Source organism: Micromonas commoda, chromosome 3 (genome assembly GCF_000090985.2).
Source record: "Micromonas commoda chromosome 3, complete sequence".
NCBI classification, from domain to species: domain Eukaryota; kingdom Viridiplantae; phylum Chlorophyta; class Mamiellophyceae; order Mamiellales; family Mamiellaceae; genus Micromonas; species Micromonas commoda.
This window is the reverse complement of record NC_013040.1, coordinates 475,940-492,890: the sequence shown is the minus strand read 5'-3', so window position 1 is coordinate 492,890 and position 16,951 is coordinate 475,940. Positions and strand designations below refer to the sequence as shown.

Genomic DNA, 16,951 nt, shown 5'->3' with positions numbered 1-16,951 from the left:
GCATTACTCTCGACCTTGGCTAATCGATTTACAACAAAACGAGTCGCGATGCGCCCGCGCTCCTCACTCCCCCTCGAGGTACTCCTCGATCTCACCTCTGTACCGCTTTCTCATGGCCAGCATCTCCGCGACGCGCCCCCTATTCCTGGTCGCCTGCCATTCCCTCAGTTCCTCCACCTCCGCCTCGTGCCTCCTCTTCTCCTCCTTTGACATTGTCTCCTCCGCGGTGTCGATGGTGTTGACGTGCGAATCGTGATGGTTCTGACACGAGTTCATGAACCTGTCTTTGTCCCCGAGGAAGTCCTTAACCTCCTCGTCGGCTTCGTCCAGCTCGTCCTGCCCGAGTCTCATGAGCACGGACCCGACGGCTTCGTTGAACCCGTCAAAGTAGGTCTCCTCCAGGCCCCGCGCGTACTCAAAGTAGTCCATCACGTGCTTCTTACTCTCGTCCACGATCTCGCCGAGTTGCAAATCGTAGTTTGTCACCAGGTCGTCGATGACGACTGCGGTCCACTGCTCCTGCGCCATGAGCTTGTTGTAAAGTTCCTCGGACTTGTCGAGCAAGTCGCGAAGCCGCGATTCCAGCTCCGGGGTGACGCCGGCTTCCGATTTATCGCAATCGCGGAGCGCGTGTTTCTTGAGAGTCTCAAACTCCGTGACCCACTCGCGCGCCTCTACGTCCTTCTGTCGCAGCTCCCCGTCTACCACGGCCTGCCACTCCGCCCTCTCGTTCTTCTTTCGCTCGAGCTGATCGTCCATCAGCTCCGTGAACGCCTCGCACCGCTGCTGGTACTTATCCTTGAACAGCTCCAGCCCGTTGCACAGCTCGGGCGCCTCCTTGTTGGGGATGTAACGGAGCTTCTCGTACTCCGGGTCCGCTGCGAGCATCCGCTCGAACAGATCGGGTACGCCGGTCAGATTGGACGCCTCGATCTTCACCCGCTTAGCCTCCGCCTTCGCGGCGTCTTCCGCCTTCAGCCTCTGGTCGTTCTCCCGATCCTCAATCTCCAAAATCTCGTCGACGTAGAGGTCCCTCGCCTTCTCCAACTCGTCCTGCTTTGTGCGCCTGTGGTCGAGGTACTTGAGCCACGGCAGCCTCCCGAGCGCGTATAGCTTATAGTCTGGGTCATCGTGTATGGGGTTCCCCTGCAGGGTGAGGATCCGCAGGCCGTGGAAGGGTCGAAGACCCGCGAAAGCGTCAATCAAGGAGTCGAGCTTGTTATTCCCGAGGCTGAGATGCTCCAGCGTGGCGACCTGCGCGTCAAGGCCCTCAACCTTCTGGATCTCGTTATTGAACAGGGAGAGATCCTTGAGCTTGGTGAGCGCGTTCAGACCCTCGATCTTCGTGATCCTGTTGAAGCTGAGGTTGAGCTGCTGGAGGTGCACGAGGTGGTCCAAATTCTCGATCCTGGTGATGAAGTTGTTGTCCAGCTTGAGCTTGGTGAGCTTCTCGAACGCGCCCAGGTACTGGATCTTACAGATGTTCTTGAAGCTATATGAGACAGCGAGGGCATCGCGGAGCTCGGTCGCGGCGCGCTTCGCAGCGATGGACTCCTCCGTCAGGCCCGTTATCTGCGGGGGGGAATCAGGGGGTCAGTCGTGCCCATTTTTGGGTACCCGCGTAGGAGACCGCGAGCGCGATGGGTCGGGGTTCGCGCATCCACTCACCTCGAGGCCCGCGTAGGAGAGCTCCGCGTTTATCACCTTATCTTCCGTGTCCGGTATCACCGTCATGGTCGCCGCGGTCCCCGGTACGCGCCGACCCGCCCGCGCGTCACGCACTGAAGCCTCGTCCTTGCCCCAAAAAGGCCGTCCGTCAAATGGGCGCGCGGGGAGTCGATCATGACAGGATGGGCACGCAGGTTTCTTGCGAACAGGTCAGAGCCGCCGGGGAGGCCTCCTGTTCCACGCCCGGTTGCACGTCGCGGGGCAATACTTTACGTGTCGATAAAAAGGCGTGCTAGACACTATACACTATACTGCTTCAAGCGCGACGGCGCCGTCTCCTTCCCCTCGCCGCGGTCACCCACCAAGCCTCCTCCTTCCGATGAGTTGCGACTTCACTCGGAGCGCGCGGCGTAGGAGGTGAAGTGCATCTCCTTGCAGTCGATGCCCACCATGGCCTCGCCCAGGCCCTGGGACACCTCCGCGATGATCTTGGGGTCGTTGTAGTGGGTCACCGCCTGGACGATGGCCCTCGCGCGCTTGGCGGGATCGCCCGACTTGAAGATGCCGGAGCCGACAAAGACGCCGTCCATGCCGAGCTGCATCATGAGCGCGGCATCCGCGGGGGTGGCGACGCCGCCCGCGGCAAAGTTGACGACGGGGAGGCGGCCGAGGGTCTTGGTCTGCTTGACGAGCTCGAGGGGGGCGCGGATCTCCTTGGCGTAGACGAAGATCTCGTCGTCGTCCATGGACTGGAGCCTGCGAATGTCGCCCATCACGGCGCGGCAGTGGCGAACCGCCTCGACGACGTTGCCGGTTCCCGCCTCGCCCTTGGTGCGGATCATGGAGGAACCCTCCGCGATGCGGCGGAGGGCCTCGCCGAGGTCGCGGCAGCCGCAGAGCACAGGAACCTTGAAGTTGTGCTTGTTGATGTGGTTGATCTCGTCCGCCGGGGTGAGCACCTCGGACTCGTCGATGTAATCGATGCCGATGGACTCGAGCACCTGCGCCTCGACGAAATGGCCGATGCGCGCCTTGGCCATGACAGGGATGGTGACCGCCTCCTTGATCGCCTTGATCATGGTGGGGTCGGACATGCGTGCGACGCCACCGTCCTTGCGGATGTCGGCCGGGACGCGCTCGAGGGCCATGACGGCGACGGCGCCAGCCTCCTCGGCGATGCGCGCCTGCTCCACGTTGACGACGTCCATGATGACGCCACCCTTGAGCATCTGCGTTTGGGGTTGGGCAGGGGGGACGATGGAGGGGGAACGGGAGGTCAGCGTGGGCTCATCGTCGGACGAATCAGTCGATGCGGGTGAACGAACGCCGGCGACGGGCGACGCGGGCGACTCGGTCCCGGGTGTGGGCCACTACCCTCGGTTGAAAAACGTCGCTTGGGTGCGTCGTGGCCGCCGCTCCGGTGGCCGCCGACACCGGCATGACGTCACCGGTGCCGCCCGGAAGCGACGCCGCGGGACGTGTCGCGCCGTGGAACGCGCGTCACGAGACCGGCGCTGATACGTCCATCTCGTGAACACGCGGAATGAGCCGACCGAGCGGACAACTGGGCGTCGACGCGGGGGCGGCGGCGCGATTCCGCGCGTCGACCTCGGCACCGGCTTCTCCCGATCGACGGCACGCATTTTCCCGGCAACCGCCGTAAAGCCCTTTACCCGGCGGGGCGTGCCTGGATGAACGGGGCTAGTCGTTAACGCACCTGCGCAAGGCCGACCTTGACGGCGAAAGTGCCCTTCTGAGCCTCGGTAGCCATTTTGGACTGTGTGTTGTTCGGTTTGGTGGTGGCGTCGACGGTTGTCGAGCGCGTTTCCGATTGATGGCACGCCTCCGCGTTTGACGTGGGGTCGTGATGAAGGGCCCTCCGCTGCCCCACGTTCGTGACTGGCTGGGCGCGCAGTCACTTTATTTATTTGGGGTTTGGGCAACTATCGTCGGTTGTACGTGAAAGTTGTCAAGCAAGATCTCTGCTTTTTCGCCATTTCATTATTTCGAGAGATCGAGCACAGGCATTCAGTCAGGATCCAGCCAGTCCGTTATCAGAACCCTTAACGTCCGCGACTCGTCCGCGATCGGCACCCCGACCGCCACAACCGTCGGGAGCGAGGGCGCCCGCATGCTGGTCCGTGCGGGGCGACGCGTCAGTCGCGAGAGCGGCGGGGTGATCCGTCCCTGGCTCGCGCCCTGGTTCTCCGCCTCCGACTCGGTTCGCAGCGGCGGCGGCGCCCGCGTCGATGCCGCCGGCGCTGCAGGATCCATTCGCCCCGGGGCGGGCGACGGCTTCCTCGGCGGGCCCACGACCGGGACCATCGCGGGCCCGATCCTGGCGACGATTTCCCCGAGGTCGTTTTGGAGGAGCGCGTTGGAGGCGCTAGAACGCGCCATCGAACCCTCGGCGACCCCGACGCCCGGGACGCCAGTCACCGTCTCCGACGATGCCCAACGTGACGACAGCCACGATGCGACGGACGCGGTGTCGGCGGACGCCTCGGACGATTTCCTCGCTCATTTGCCCAATCGCAAAAGTCGGTACGAGTCAGATGCGCGGTGGCCGAGACCACTGTCGGCGCACCCCAAGGTTGAAGAACTGCTCAAGCGCAAGGGCCTCTTCGCCAAACGTACCGGCTCCGGCGCCATCTCGAGCTGGTGGCCGAAACGAATCATCAAGGCTCTCAGACGGTGCGGAGAGGACCGCAGTCAGGCCGACCGATGGAACAGGGACGACGTGTTGTGGCTGCTGCGGAACGCCAAGGGCCATCCGCGCCTGTCGTCGAGGGAAGAGACGGAAAAGTGCTGGAAGGACAAGAGCACGGTGCACGAGTACATCGCGATGCTGTCACTGTTTGCCGGGCGCGGGTCGCCCCTCGCGCTCGCGAAGAGCATGGGATCCGATGAAGTGATGGAAGCGGTGAGGCAGGTGCCGCTGGGTTGGACCGGCCTCGCGTTCAGAGATCGCAGCGGCCACGGCCCGGAGCGAGTGCCGTTTGGTCCCAAGGAATTGTCCACGGAAAGATGGCGCAAGTATGAAAAAGATGGCACAAGAGAGATGGAGGAGCCGACGCACCGCCCGGTGTTGACCGAGCGCCTGAGCTACGCCTCGCGTTTTCGGAAAAATAGGAAGGTCGACATCAACGAGGCGACGGGCGACAACCTGAGGGCGTACAGGTTCAGGTGGTGGGACGCCACCCACTTGGTGGCGATCACGCGGCTGTGGGGAACCATTTCCAGGAAACACGACTTCATCCCCGCGCCGCAGGCGGCGGTCCTAGGCTCGTACACCCACTTGGCCCTCGCGGCTGACGCCGCAGTGGCTCTGTCGCGCCACATCGAGATCGACGACGGGATTGACGACGACGGGACTCGGTTCGTCTCGGATGAAAAGACGAACCCGCCTCAGACGGTATTCATCAGGAAGCTCTCTGAGCCGTTTGACCAGTACACCAACCGAGGCACCCAAGATGGCGTGGTCAAGCTGATTCAGTACGGCGTCAGGGGGTGGCTCGACATGGCCACGCTGTGGGGTCCGGAAGAACCCTGGCCCAACGGGTTCGGCGTTGACCATACGCGATCTGGAGCCCCGGGCGCTGACGCCGCGTCGAGGCAAACCTTCCACGCGATGGTCCCGCCCGTGGAGCTGGCGGCGATGACAAACGCGTTCATTCATTTCGCGGGCCTCGACCCAAAACTGGACAAGGATCAGCTGTCGACGTGGGCGCGGCTCAACTCCCTCTGGTCGCGGTGCACCCGAGCCTCGGGCACCAACTGGTACTACGCCAACCTCTGGTACCCTGGAGGCCAAGGGAAGCAGCATTATCCCGGCACGCATCTTACACGGAACGTGGGCATTGACAAAAGAAAAGGCCCCGTGGACGTCTGGGACGCTTGCGCCGTGACGGCGCACCCGTCGGGTAAGCAAGTCACTGTGCGAAAGTCTCGAACGCTCGAGGCGCTGCTGGGCGTCACCCGCGAGACGGCAACCGCGTGGCAGGCGACCGATATCCTCTGTGGGGCTGCCGACGCGTACTGCTTCGCGTACTTTGGCGGTTACACTTATCCCGCGCCGATGAGTGCGCTTGCATCGCACGTCTTGGGAGTCGCCGATCACCTCGGGACTCTCGCGGACGCCGGCGCGCTGAAACCTCCCGATGCCCTGCGGAGTCTCGTGTCCATAGCGCAGTTCCAACAAGCGATGGCGATGGCCGGCGGGGAAACGTCGGGCGCGGCGGGGACGTGGTTGAAAATAATGGACGTGGTCGTCGAGGCTGCAGCGGCGGATGGCCTGTCACCCACCGAACTCTCCCGCGCGCTGCTCTGCTGGGGAAAGTACCTGGAGGCCCGCGGGGTGGAGAAGGTCGATGGAACAGTTCCCCTCGATCCCATCGCTGACGACGAGGGCGACCTGAGGCGCCTGAACGCACTCGTCGACGCGTTCGCTCGTTCCGTTACGGAAGCCACCCCGGAGGACCTTCACGGCGTGGCGGTTGCGTTGGACCGTTTCATCGACCGTTACAGCGACAACCCCCACGCCCTGGCGTTCACCGACGGCGGCGACTCCATCCGCGCGATCGCCCGGGAGGCGGCGGCGCGGATCGTCCCGACGATGGCGAGAGAGGCTACGCGACGGAAGTCTGCGCACGAGTTGGTGAAAACCATCCACCGCGGGTTTGGTCGCCGGCTCGGCGAGTTGCCCCAGTTTCGCCAGCGACCCTTACCGATTGAGTTCAAGCACGCGATGAACCACGCGAGGGACCAGCTGGCGCTCCACGCCGCCGCGACCGCCGACGCGTGCGCGCTGCAGGCTTACGCCCTGAGGTTCCTGGGCGAGGACGCCAGCGGGACCCCGCCGCCCGCGCCCGAGGAGTTTCTCGCTCGGTCCTCGGCGGTGGCGGCCGCGGCGCGGGACGGTCTTCTGCCGACGATCGTCCTCGCGAGGGCGATGCGCGCGTGGGCTCGCGTGCGCGCGGCGACGGCGGGCGGGTTGATCGCGGACGAGGCGGACGTCGCGGCGGTGCACGAGGCTCTGGAGGCGTCGTCGAGCGAGGGTGGTTTGCACGAAGAGACGGTGAGGATGCTCGAGGAGGCGGAGGCGCTTTTCCGACAGACGATTGCGATTGAGACCAACGCTGGCGGAGGCACCGGGGACGATGTCGAGGACGAGGATCCCGAGGTCGAGGTCGAGGTTGACGAGGAGCAGGACGAGGAGCAGGACGAGGATCACGACGCAAACCCAGATCTATCAGACGACGCCGCTATCGAATTTGAAGCGGTTAAGGATGATTGGCTCGCGAGGCTGCCAAAGACCAAGGCTGCCAAGCTGCTCGAGGCGATCGACGCCTGCGCGGATGACCTAGAGGTGATGGAGGCGGTGGCTGCATCGGCGGAGGAGGACGCCACCAAGGTGAGAGCCGGCGCGAGGGCGCGGGTCCTGGAGGCGACGGCAAAGCTCCGAGTCGCACGGTCCCTGTTCCGATAGGTTGGCTACCTTTACAGTTCCTTCTACTCGCTACTCGGTCTTGGTCTTCAATAATAGCTGCCGTAGTCGAGGCCCTTGACGCGGTCTACCTTCTGCCTCGTCATCTCCTTCATCGCCGCGTCCACCGCCTCGTCCTCCTCCTCAGCCTTCTCCCTTATCGTCCTCGCGTCCCTCGCCATCTGCGCCAACTGCGCCAGCGATCTCTCGTTTCTGGCAGACTCGATTGCCGCCATCGTCGCCGAGGACTCGCTCAGGTCAATCTCGAGCACGTCAGCGTCCATCTCGAGCGCCTTAAGCGCCTGGGATACCTCGCGGAACCCGTCGAGAACCTTTCTCGATTCTTCTGCGCGCTTCTTTTCAGCCGCGGACATCTTCTTGGCCAACTCCGCTTCTCTCCGCGCCATCCGTTTTTCAGCCTCAACCGCCCTCTGCTCCGCGTCGGAGAGCTCCTTGCGCCTGAGCTGCTTCTCGGATCCCGACTTGGACGACCGGTCCGAGGGTGCCGAGGGTGCCGTTCCGGCGAACATGACAGCGCGTTCCCGCGCCGTCCGCGACGTCCACCACCACTCCCCGCCCTCCGCGAAGGGATCTTTAGGAGCCTCCAGGGCAATCGCCGCCGAGAGCTCCCGTTCAGCCTCCACCGCCCTCGCCTCGGTGTGGGGCGAAAACGGAACCCCGCGCTTCTGCGCGCTCTCCACCTTCCGCCGTTCACGCGCGGCGCGGAGCTTGTCGCTGCCCCCGGAGCTCCCGGGCGTGACGGGGGTGACGGGGGTGGCGGGGACGTGTATTATATCCCCTTCGGCGTCCTCGTCGACCACCGCGATTCGCCTCGGGGGCGCCGGCGTTGCCTCGTCGGACGCCGCAAACGTGACCCGTTTGGCGGGCGTCGAGCCGTCCAGCGGCGGCAACGGCGGGGGCAGGCCCTGCACCGAAGATTCCACCCCCGCGAGGTACGATTCCAGCACGTCCCCGGAGAGGATACCCTCGGCGCTGCGCCGCGCCGCCTCCCTGGCGGCTCTGGCGTCGTCGTCCAAAGAGTCAACCGCGGCGCCGACGACGTCGAGCTCGGCGTCGCGAGCGACCGCCTCGATGGCGGCGACCGCAGCCTCCTGCGCGGCCGTCGTGTCCAGCCCGGCGGCGAGCTTGAGCGTGCTCTCCCCCACCTCGTCCTCGTCGGAGGAGAAATCTTCGGACGAGGTGTATCGGTCATCGTCGCCGTCGCCGCCGGCCGCGGTCGAGACGTTTCCCGCGGTCGTCGGCGATTCGGATATCGCCCCTCGGGGCGCGAGCGGCGCCGTGACCCCGCCCCCGCCGTGCAACTCCAAGTCCGCGGGCGAACCCTTGATCGCGAGCTTGGGTATCTCGACCCGGGGCGTCGATTTCTTCATCCCCGTCGCCGGGCTGGGCGTCGGCGCAACCCCCGCGTCCCTCATCGCGCTCTCGAACCCCGCGCGGTACGCCTCCTTCGCCTTACCCTTCAGCGGACCCCCCTCGCGGTACTCTAGCGACCTCTGCGCTTCGTTCACGGACGCGAGCACGCGCCCGGCGCCCTCTGTTCCCTTGAACACGCCAACCTTCGCGGCTCCGGAGACATCCGCGGCTTTCGCGGCTGCTCGACGCCTGGCCAGTAATCGACCTACGCGATCTCGGGACTCGAGGGACGGGGGCACGCCGTGGCTGGCGAGACCCTCGTGGGTGCGAAGGGACGTCGCGCCCGCGGCGTGCGCGCGGGCGCTTCGCGCGGCGCCCGCGGCGGCGGCGAGGACGGCGGCGGTGTTGAAATCGTCGGCGATTTGCGACGTCGCCGACTCCATCGCCGCCTTGTAGGAGGCGTAATACATCTCCTGCGCGCTGGGTCCGAGCTTAGCGGACTCCTCGGCAGCCTCCTTCGCAGCCTGCATCACCGCGTCGGTGTGGATCGGCGACGAGGGCTCGAAATACTTCAGCGCAGCCTCCACGGTGAACGGTACGGCGCCGTCGAGATCCTCGAGGTGTTCCTCCAACACCGTCTTTGGAAGCTTGGCGCCGGCCTTGAGCGGGGTGGCGTTGGATCCCCGCATGGCGCGAATGGCTCGCTCCATCCTCGCGAGCTGATCCTGCGACGCGCTGGCGAGGACCTGCGTGAGTCGTGCCTCGGTGTCTCCCATCGCGGCAGCCGCGGCAGCCTCCGCGATACGGGTTGTGGTGTCCAGGTCGACCCCTCCCCCGCCCGATTTCCCCTCACGTTTTTTCTCTCTGGCGAGCTGCCGCGCCTCCCATCGCTCCCATTCCTCGCGATCCTCCTCCTTCTGCTGCTCCAGCGCGGCGACGGCGGCCTGCCGCATCGCCTCGCGCGTAAACAGCCTGAGGTGCGTGCCCTGTCCCTCCCTGGGCACCGGGCCCTTCAATCCGCGGAGCAGCGCCTCCCGCCTCTTGTCGTAGACTGTCATCAACGGGACCACCCTAGCCGGGATCTTGGGCTCGGGCTTTGGCTCCACGGCGTCCCTTTCTCTTCCGGGATACATCACGGCGTGGGGTACCCTCGTGCGCCCGGATGTCGCGGTCGCGGGAAGTGGATCGGGACCCGCGAACGACGGTTTGTTCCCCCGGTACAGGTACTTCACCTCTGAAACCCCCGCGGCTTTAGCGACGGCGGCGGCTGCCTTGGCAGCCTTTCGCCTGGCCCTCACTTCAGCCGCGACAGCCTCCTCCTCGTCCACGAAACGAACCTTCCCGCCTTTCTTCTTCTTGCTCCTTCGTTCGCCCCGCGATTCGGCGACGACGGGGACGGGCGAGGGAGCGGCCGCGACGTCGATGGAACGGGAACCGTCCGTCCCAGGGGCCTCGTCGCCGCCGCCGCTCGCGCTCGGTGAGTCACCGCTCTGTGAGTCACCGCTCTGTGAGTCACCGCCTCCGCTAGACTTGGACGTCTCCGAGGTGGAAGACGACGTTTCCACGGCGGGAGGAGCCTCACCGGGCACTGCGCTCGCGGTGAGTTCCGCGGGTAGGATCATTTTCCAGTTACCTCTCTCCACGACGCTGGTGTTTGGGTCCCGCGGATGCGTCGCGGGGGAGTCGGCGACGCGGGCGATGGAGGACTCGTCGAAGGAACCCGCCACGGCGCCGGCCGTTTTATCGGCTAAAACGGCCGGCGCCGGCGCGACGGGCACCCGCCCTGCGGCTGCGATCCTCTCCTTGGACCTGGACAGCGACTCGCGCAGCGCGGTCTCGCTCGCTTTCCTCTGCGCCTCGACGGAGGAACGAAGCCCAGAGATTTTGGTTTGAATCTCCGACGCGTCCGCGCGCAACCTCTCCAGCTCGGGGTCCCTCTTTGCCGCCTCCGCCGGGGACGGAGACGGGGACGGGGCCCCGAAAAAGCTCCCCGCCGTGGCGTTCGCGGTGGAAGGGTCATCTCCCGACGCGCGCGTGACGTTCACGGAGACGTCGGGCGAGCCGAACGCCCGCGCGGCGTCGGCCTCGGAAGCCCCGGACGCGTTTGTCCCCGTCACCTTAACCTCTCCCCTCGGAACCAGCTTGGCGGTCCACTTGGGATCCCTCTCAACCCCGAGCAGGCGTGGCAGGGGATCACCCGTTCCCCCCAGGGGATCCTCCACCGTCTCCGCGTACTCCCCGTTGGCCCACACCACGGACGCGGGCTCGTCCGGTGGCGAGGGCCGATCGAGTATCACCGAACGCCTCGCCGGCTGACCCATGTTTTTGCTCACCGCGTCCTTCACGGGCCCCGGGGGCGCGGACAACAGACTCCCGCTGAGCCTGTCCTCAGCCCGCTCCGACGCGAGCGCGTGGAGGCAGTCCGCGACTTTAGCCACGTACCTGGACCTCTCGCGAGCGGCGGCGTCGAGCATAACTCTGGCGAGGTTCCCCTGCGTCTCCTCGCTCCACCCGCTCCCGACCCGCTGTCGCAACCTGGCGAGGGGCTGCCTAAGCGACGCGCCGGATGTCCGCGGCACGAGCTCCGTCATCGCCGCCAACAACTCGGGAGACACCGCGCCGCTCAAGGACGCGCAGGCGCCCAACGCTTGAGCCAACACGTCGTGGAGCTCCCACCCGAACGCGTTCGAAGGGGACACCGCGGCGGCGAGGTTCACCGCTCGCCTCGCCAAGTCGCCGTCGAGGTCACCTGGCGCGGGTCGAAGCTCCGTCACCTTGGAGTGTTCCCTCGCGGTGGCGAGGTACGCGTCCCTGCACTGCAACGCCCAGCAGGCGTCCGCGATGGCCGCGATGGCGCCGTGCGCGGCCTGCGCGGTGGCCTCCCCACCCCCGGCGACGGCGGCGACGAGCGTCTCGAGCCCCGCGCCCAATCCGTCTCGCCACGGCGCCTCCTTTCTTACCACGTCGGTTCCCCTCCTGGGGGAGGTGACGGACGTCGGCGGGGACAGCTTGGACACGCACGCGACCACGACGTCGGCGCACAGGTCCGCGGCGGCGGAGGCGACGCTCGCGCGCGCCTCCGCCGCCCCCGCGCTCTCCGCGAATACCCAATCCGCCTCGGATACAATTTCCAAGACGGAAGCCATCCGCTCGCGGCTGAACCGAATCTGAGACTTGCCCGACTTGGCATCCGCGGAGGGAAACTGTGCCGCCACCTGGCGAAGCCGCGTCAGCAGCGCGTCCGCGGCGACCGCGTCCGCCCGTATCGCCGCGTCGGGCTCCGTGGGGTGAACGGCGCGACCGACCGCGGCGGCCGCGCGGGCGGATCGCCTCCATGAAAACGACGATTCTTTTCCCGAATTTTCGTCACCCGCCCCCATTTCGGCGCACTCGGTCATCGCTCGCATCGCCGCCTCCACCCCCTCTTTGGCTCCCTTCGGGTGCCCTCGCAGCGCGAGACCCACGGAGAGTGCGGGCGTCGCGGCGTCCATGATCTCCACCGCCGCCCCGGGCTCGAGGGGCTGCCTGGACGGAGACGTCGCGCCCGTCACAGCTGGGAACCACCCCACCGGGGATGGAAACCCGAGCGTATTTTGAACGTATTTCGAGCCGCCTTCCAGAAGGAACCGGCGGTCCCTCCCGCTCGCGACAGCCTTCGCGACGAGCCTCGCCAGCTCACTCGCCATCCCGCGCTCGGCGGGTGGGTACTCTCCGTCGTCGCGGGTCCCGGCGGCTGCGGCGAAAGCCGCGCGTAACGCGGCGACGGCTCCGGGGAGGTCACCCGCGTGGACCATCACCGCCACGAGCGGGGGGTACCCTTGGGGGTCCTCACACGCGGCGTCGTGGTACAGGTGCACGGCGTCCGACTTGCGTCCCTCCATGAACGCCCTGTCCGCGGCGGTGAGTAACGAGCTAAACGCGATCCGCTGCGCATTTCGAGCCGACGCGGCGTCAGCCTTTGACGGTTCCTTGGCCTTTCCCGCGGGTTGAACCGCCTCGCCCGTCGACGCGAAGGAGGCGGGCCCGGGTGCCGACTGCGCGGAGACGTGCGCGGACGCCAGTTTGGCGCGGAGCGTCGGGGCCGTGATCGGATCGTACGCGGGTACGGGTGCCGCGGCGACGGGAGCGGGAGAAGGAGCGGGAGCGGGAGAGGGAGAGGGAGAGGGAGAGGGAGAGGGAGAGGGAGCCAGAGCGGAACCGGGAGGGACCGCCTCCTTTGCCTCGACCTTTGCCTCTGGAACCGGCTTCGGGTCTGAAGGGGGAACCGGTGCGGACGCTCGCGGGGTCCGATCCGCCGGCGCGGGCGCCGCGGGCTCGTTCGCGTCCGTGGCACGCGGGTCAACCTCGGGTTCGACAACTTTTTTGACACCCACCCGCCGCGGCTCCCCGGCGTCGATTTCACCCGCGGCTGACCCCGTCGGCTCCGGGAACCCCGGCCCGGGCTCCGGCGCCTCGTCGTCCGTCACGTCCGGCTCCGGGGTTGGGTCGGGCACCGGTTCACCGGACGCCTCGACCTTTTCATCCGTCGGGGTAGGGATTGGGACGGGTAACTCATCGGGGACGGGTGCCTCGTCCCTCGGCGACGGCCTGGACGCCACCGTGGTCTCGTCAATTGCGAAAACCGCGACCCTGCTCCCGTCGGACAATGCAAACCCGCCACTTGGTAATTCCCCGGATGGATCGGAGCAAGCCACCGCGGCGAACGCGCCGGTTGGGAGCCTGAACGCCGGCGACGACCTCGAGAGGCTCTTGCGAAGGTCCTCCGATGTCCCCTCGCTCTCGCAAGCCATGTCCCCGCGGCCGCCGTTGCGCCACCGAGACCACGGCACGAACGTCGAGTCCTCAATGGAGTCCTCAATAGAGTCCGGCGCGCGAAGCCCGCGAGGGGTACCGTCCGGCGCGATCGCCCTCGCCGTGCCGTCCGCGGCCAGGATCATCAGCGTCTTTCCCGACCGCGACCACGCGAGCGCGGACGGGTGCGCCTCGTCCTCGCTCCACGGCGTCACCGAGACGAGGGAAAGGTCGCGGCCCGAAAACACCAAAACGGCCGCCGCCGTCGCCCTCGACGGGGACCCCGTCAGGTCGTTCGCGTCGTTCGCGTCTCCCCCCGGGTTCGCGCCGCCCTCGATCGCCACGGCGAGGTGGTCACCCGCGGGGCTCCACGCCGTGGCCGAAACCCCGCACTTTCTGGCCATCACCCGTGACTGAGCCACCGTCGCGTCGAGGTCGACGCTGACGTCTGACATCGCCGTTTTTGACGATCGAAGCGACGAGCCGGGAGCCGACGTCGCCGGGTGCCAGCTGTGGTTCGCCGGGTCCCGCGTTGGGCGTTTTCGACCGTTTTTCTCGTCGTTTTCGACCACGCGCCACCCGCCCTCCTCGGCGAACGCGAAACGGAGGCTCGTCTCGACGACGGCGGTGTCCGGGAGCGCTGGCTCCGCCTTGGGTGCCATGGACAAATTCCCCAGCGGCGCGCCGTCGACGGAGAACCCGTCCTTGATCGGCTGCGTAAACGCGCACACGCGCAGGGCGAAGCCGACGTGGTCCGGGGTCTCGTCCGTCGAGTCCGAGTCGGGGTAGACGCGGGCGATGTCAACGCGCGCCTGCGCGAGCGCGCGGTTCGAGCCGTCGGCGTCCGATACGAACGACGAAGCGCCGACGTCGACGTTTGAAGGTTTCTTTCCAGCCCCCCCAGACGAATCCGCGGTGACCGCCGGGGCCACGGGCGCGGGCCTCCACGCGGCCTTCGCGACGCCCGGAATGCCCTCCGGGACTCCCCAAAGCCACGTCGCGCCGCTTCTCGTCACCGTCCAGAGCGCGTGACCGTCGTCGCTGGGTCGCATCGCCGCGATGGCGTCGCCCGGGACGAATTGGTCGAGTCGGCCGGTGGACGACGGCACGGGGGGCACCGACCGCGGTCTGCCGCGGGGTGATCCCACCGCGCCGAGGTCCACCAGCGTGATGGCCCGGCCGGGGGTGGCGGAGGCGACCGCGAGCCACTCGCCGCGTGCGCTCGGCCAGAGCTTGGCATCCCCGGACTCAACCGCCGACGACGCCGACCCGGCAAGATCCTCCGCGGGTTCTACGAATGCGTCGTAGGCGACGGCGACATCGACGCCGTTCTCGCCTGGGGTTCGCCCCGGGGGGCACCGCACGCTGCCCCGGAGGCTTCCGTCGGGGGCGAGGGCGAGGAACGCGCCCGCGGGGGAGATGCCCCGCGCGGTCCAGTCCAACTCCGCGGCTGGGTCCCCTCCGGCTCCTTTCTTGAGCCCCAAGCCTCGCTTCGCCGCGCCCCACACGCCCCCCAGGGGCTTCTTCTTCTTCCCTTTCTTTCCCTTCTTGCCCCGTGAGCCTCCATCCGGTGCTGAGAGGGCCACCGCCTCCGCCACCTTGCGATAGAACTCGGCCGCGGCGGCTCCCGCGGCGGCGCTCCTCGGCTGCGTCACGTCCGTCCACGCGATGCCGGTCCACGGCGGGTCCCCGCAGGGCTGGACCCCGAGGAGCAGCCGCGGGTGGAGCGCGACGGGGCCTGGTTCGACCGCCTCGGGATCAACCTCGGTCGTCATGACGACGCGAATCGACCCCTAAGCGAGACGCGCGCCGACGAAAGTGGCAGCCCCGGGGGAGTTCGGGTCCAACCTCCTGTTGGCGTTGTTGGCTGCGTTTCGCGGCGTTTCCGAGCCACGACAGATTCCGACGCCGGGACGCGGAGGATGACTCGCCCGTCCCCGCGGGGTGTCCCGCCCTCGTGGATGTCGCGCTCGCCGCTCCGACGTATCGGGTACAGAGTCACCGGATATCCCCCGTCCTCGGGTGACGGACGTCGCGGGAGCGGAATGCGCGCTCGACCCAGCGGCTCGGCACCCTCGTTTCCGTCTCGGACCAACGGACAAATGACGCTCGCTCGTAAGTGTTAGCGTGGGTCGACAGATCGAGAATCACGGCGTGCACGCGGCTCACGCACTCGCCACGAATGCCGCCTTCCCGTCGCAGCAAGGGAATCCGGGGCTGGTCCCTCGTCATCTTCGTGCTCGCGGCGAACGTCGCGTACCAGGGAACCCGGTACCTCTGGCGACCGACGACGGGAGCTACGCCCGTGTCGGGGCACCAGCGCGAGAAGCTCGAGATCCGTCATCGGGACGATCGTCGCGGAGGCGCGCTTCTCCACCACGGTCACGGCGCGAGCCACGGCCACGGGTTTCACGACGCCGGGGTTCATCGCAACGACGATGATGTCGAGGTCATCGAGGAGGTGGTGTACGAGGATGTTGTGGTCGAGGACGAGGGGCACCACGGGTCATCGCGCGGGGGGGCATCGTCGGGGGGGGGCGAGGGGGGCGGGGATCCCGAGCCGTCCGGGATACACGTCATGGCCACGTCCAACGGGAGCCCGTACCAGAACTGGCAGACCCGGATCATGTACCGCACCTTCCTCGATGCGGCAAAGGGCAGCGACATGAAGCACTTCACCAGGCTTCTGCACAGGCGCACGGACGACGAGCTCATGGCGGAGGTGCCCACGGTGCGAGTCGACTCGCTGCACGCGGAGTGCGACAGGTGGTGCGAGTTCCCCGTCGCGGACAGGCCGGACGCCATCAAGAAGTGGCTCGCGACCGCCGACAGCCGACGTGGGGAGTGGATTCTCATGATCGAGATGGACTACGTCTGGAAGAAGGCGGTGCCGATGCCGGAGCCCGGGTCGCCAGCCGTGGCGTTTCACTTCAACTACATCAACCCGAACTACCCGAGGCTGCCGGAGGTGATGAGGAGCCTGATGCCGCCGGAGAAAAGGGACGAGATAAAGATGGAGGACATACCTTGCACCGGACCCGCGCCGACGATGATCCGCAGGGACGACCTCGTCCCGCTCATGGACGAGTACGAGCGCATCGCCGCGGCCATCGAGGCGGATCCGGTGGCGAAAAACAGGCTCGGGTGGGTCCGCGAGATGTACGCGTACGACTTGGCGGCGGCAATCGCCGGGGTCATACACGTGGTGCAGGATCCGGGAGAGACGATCATGATCGCGCAGCCCCCCGCGGACGCCAAGATGGGCAGGGCTTCGATGTACCACTACACCTGGGGGGCGGAGTATTTCAAGAACGGGGCAAAGGTTTGGTCGTGGGACAAGAGGCCTTACGTCGAGACCAAACACGTGCGACAGCCGGCCAAGTTCAAACCCGAGTTGCCCCCCGCGGACGGCTCCGAGGGGGTGTATAACCTTCAGGACGGTAAAAAGGTGTCGAAGGGAACGGACGAGCTGCTGAGAGACATGTTGACGCTGATAAGAGGGGCCATCGACAGGCTGGACGAGTTGCCACACCAACCGGGGTGCGGTTGGGACCAGGGCGAGCCCGAATGCGACTTTGGGTGCGAGCCCGGAAAGCTCTGTGAGCCCGCAAAGGTTTGGAAGGCTCGGGGGTT

General features: G+C 66.8%; 4 protein-coding genes across 4 annotated transcripts; 2 read left to right on the top strand and 2 right to left on the bottom strand.

The window, feature by feature from the left end:
* Positions 1–5: 5 nt before the first annotated feature.
* On the bottom strand, positions 6–1,734 carry MICPUN_56816 (predicted protein; the record flags this gene model as incomplete). Its single annotated transcript, XM_002500406.1, has 2 exons — positions 6–1,572; positions 1,669–1,734. The coding sequence occupies 2 exons, from the start codon at positions 1,732–1,734 to the stop codon at positions 64–66; spliced, it is 1,575 nt and encodes a 524-aa protein (XP_002500452.1). The 3' UTR covers positions 6–63.
* Positions 1,735–1,925: 191 nt separating this feature from the next.
* MICPUN_107893 (predicted protein) lies at positions 1,926–3,463 on the bottom strand. The gene is made up of 2 exons (XM_002500405.1): positions 3,386–3,463; positions 1,926–2,897 (listed from the first exon to the last, which is right to left on the bottom strand). Exons 1-2 carry the CDS (start codon positions 3,437–3,439, stop codon positions 2,061–2,063), a joined length of 891 nt encoding a protein of 296 aa, XP_002500451.1. The 5' UTR covers positions 3,440–3,463; the 3' UTR covers positions 1,926–2,060.
* Positions 3,464–3,535: 72 nt separating this feature from the next.
* On the top strand, positions 3,536–7,733 carry MICPUN_56814 (predicted protein; the record flags this gene model as incomplete). The annotated part of the gene is made up of 2 exons (XM_002500841.1): positions 3,536–3,620; positions 3,693–7,733. 2 exons carry the CDS (start codon positions 3,536–3,538, stop codon positions 7,154–7,156), a joined length of 3,549 nt encoding a protein of 1,182 aa, XP_002500887.1. The 3' UTR covers positions 7,157–7,733.
* A 7,767-nt stretch (positions 7,734–15,500) lies between these two features.
* Positions 15,501–16,921, top strand: MICPUN_56812 (predicted protein; the record flags this gene model as incomplete). The annotated part of the gene is made up of 2 exons (XM_002500840.1): positions 15,501–16,863; positions 16,905–16,921. The coding sequence occupies 2 exons, from the start codon at positions 15,501–15,503 to the stop codon at positions 16,919–16,921; spliced, it is 1,380 nt and encodes a 459-aa protein (XP_002500886.1).
* Between the last annotated feature and the right edge of the window lie 30 nt (positions 16,922–16,951).

Bases quoted from the DNA above. Each gene is read 5' to 3' on its own strand.
- MICPUN_107893 (XM_002500405.1), bottom strand. From the start codon at position 3,439: ATGGCTACCGAGGCTCAGAAGGGCACTTTCGCCGTCAAGGTCGGCCTT. The intron at 2,898-3,385 runs GTGCGTTAACGA...CCCCAAACGCAG, and splicing joins TCAAGGTCGGCCTTGCGCAG to ATGCTCAAGGGTGGCGTCAT.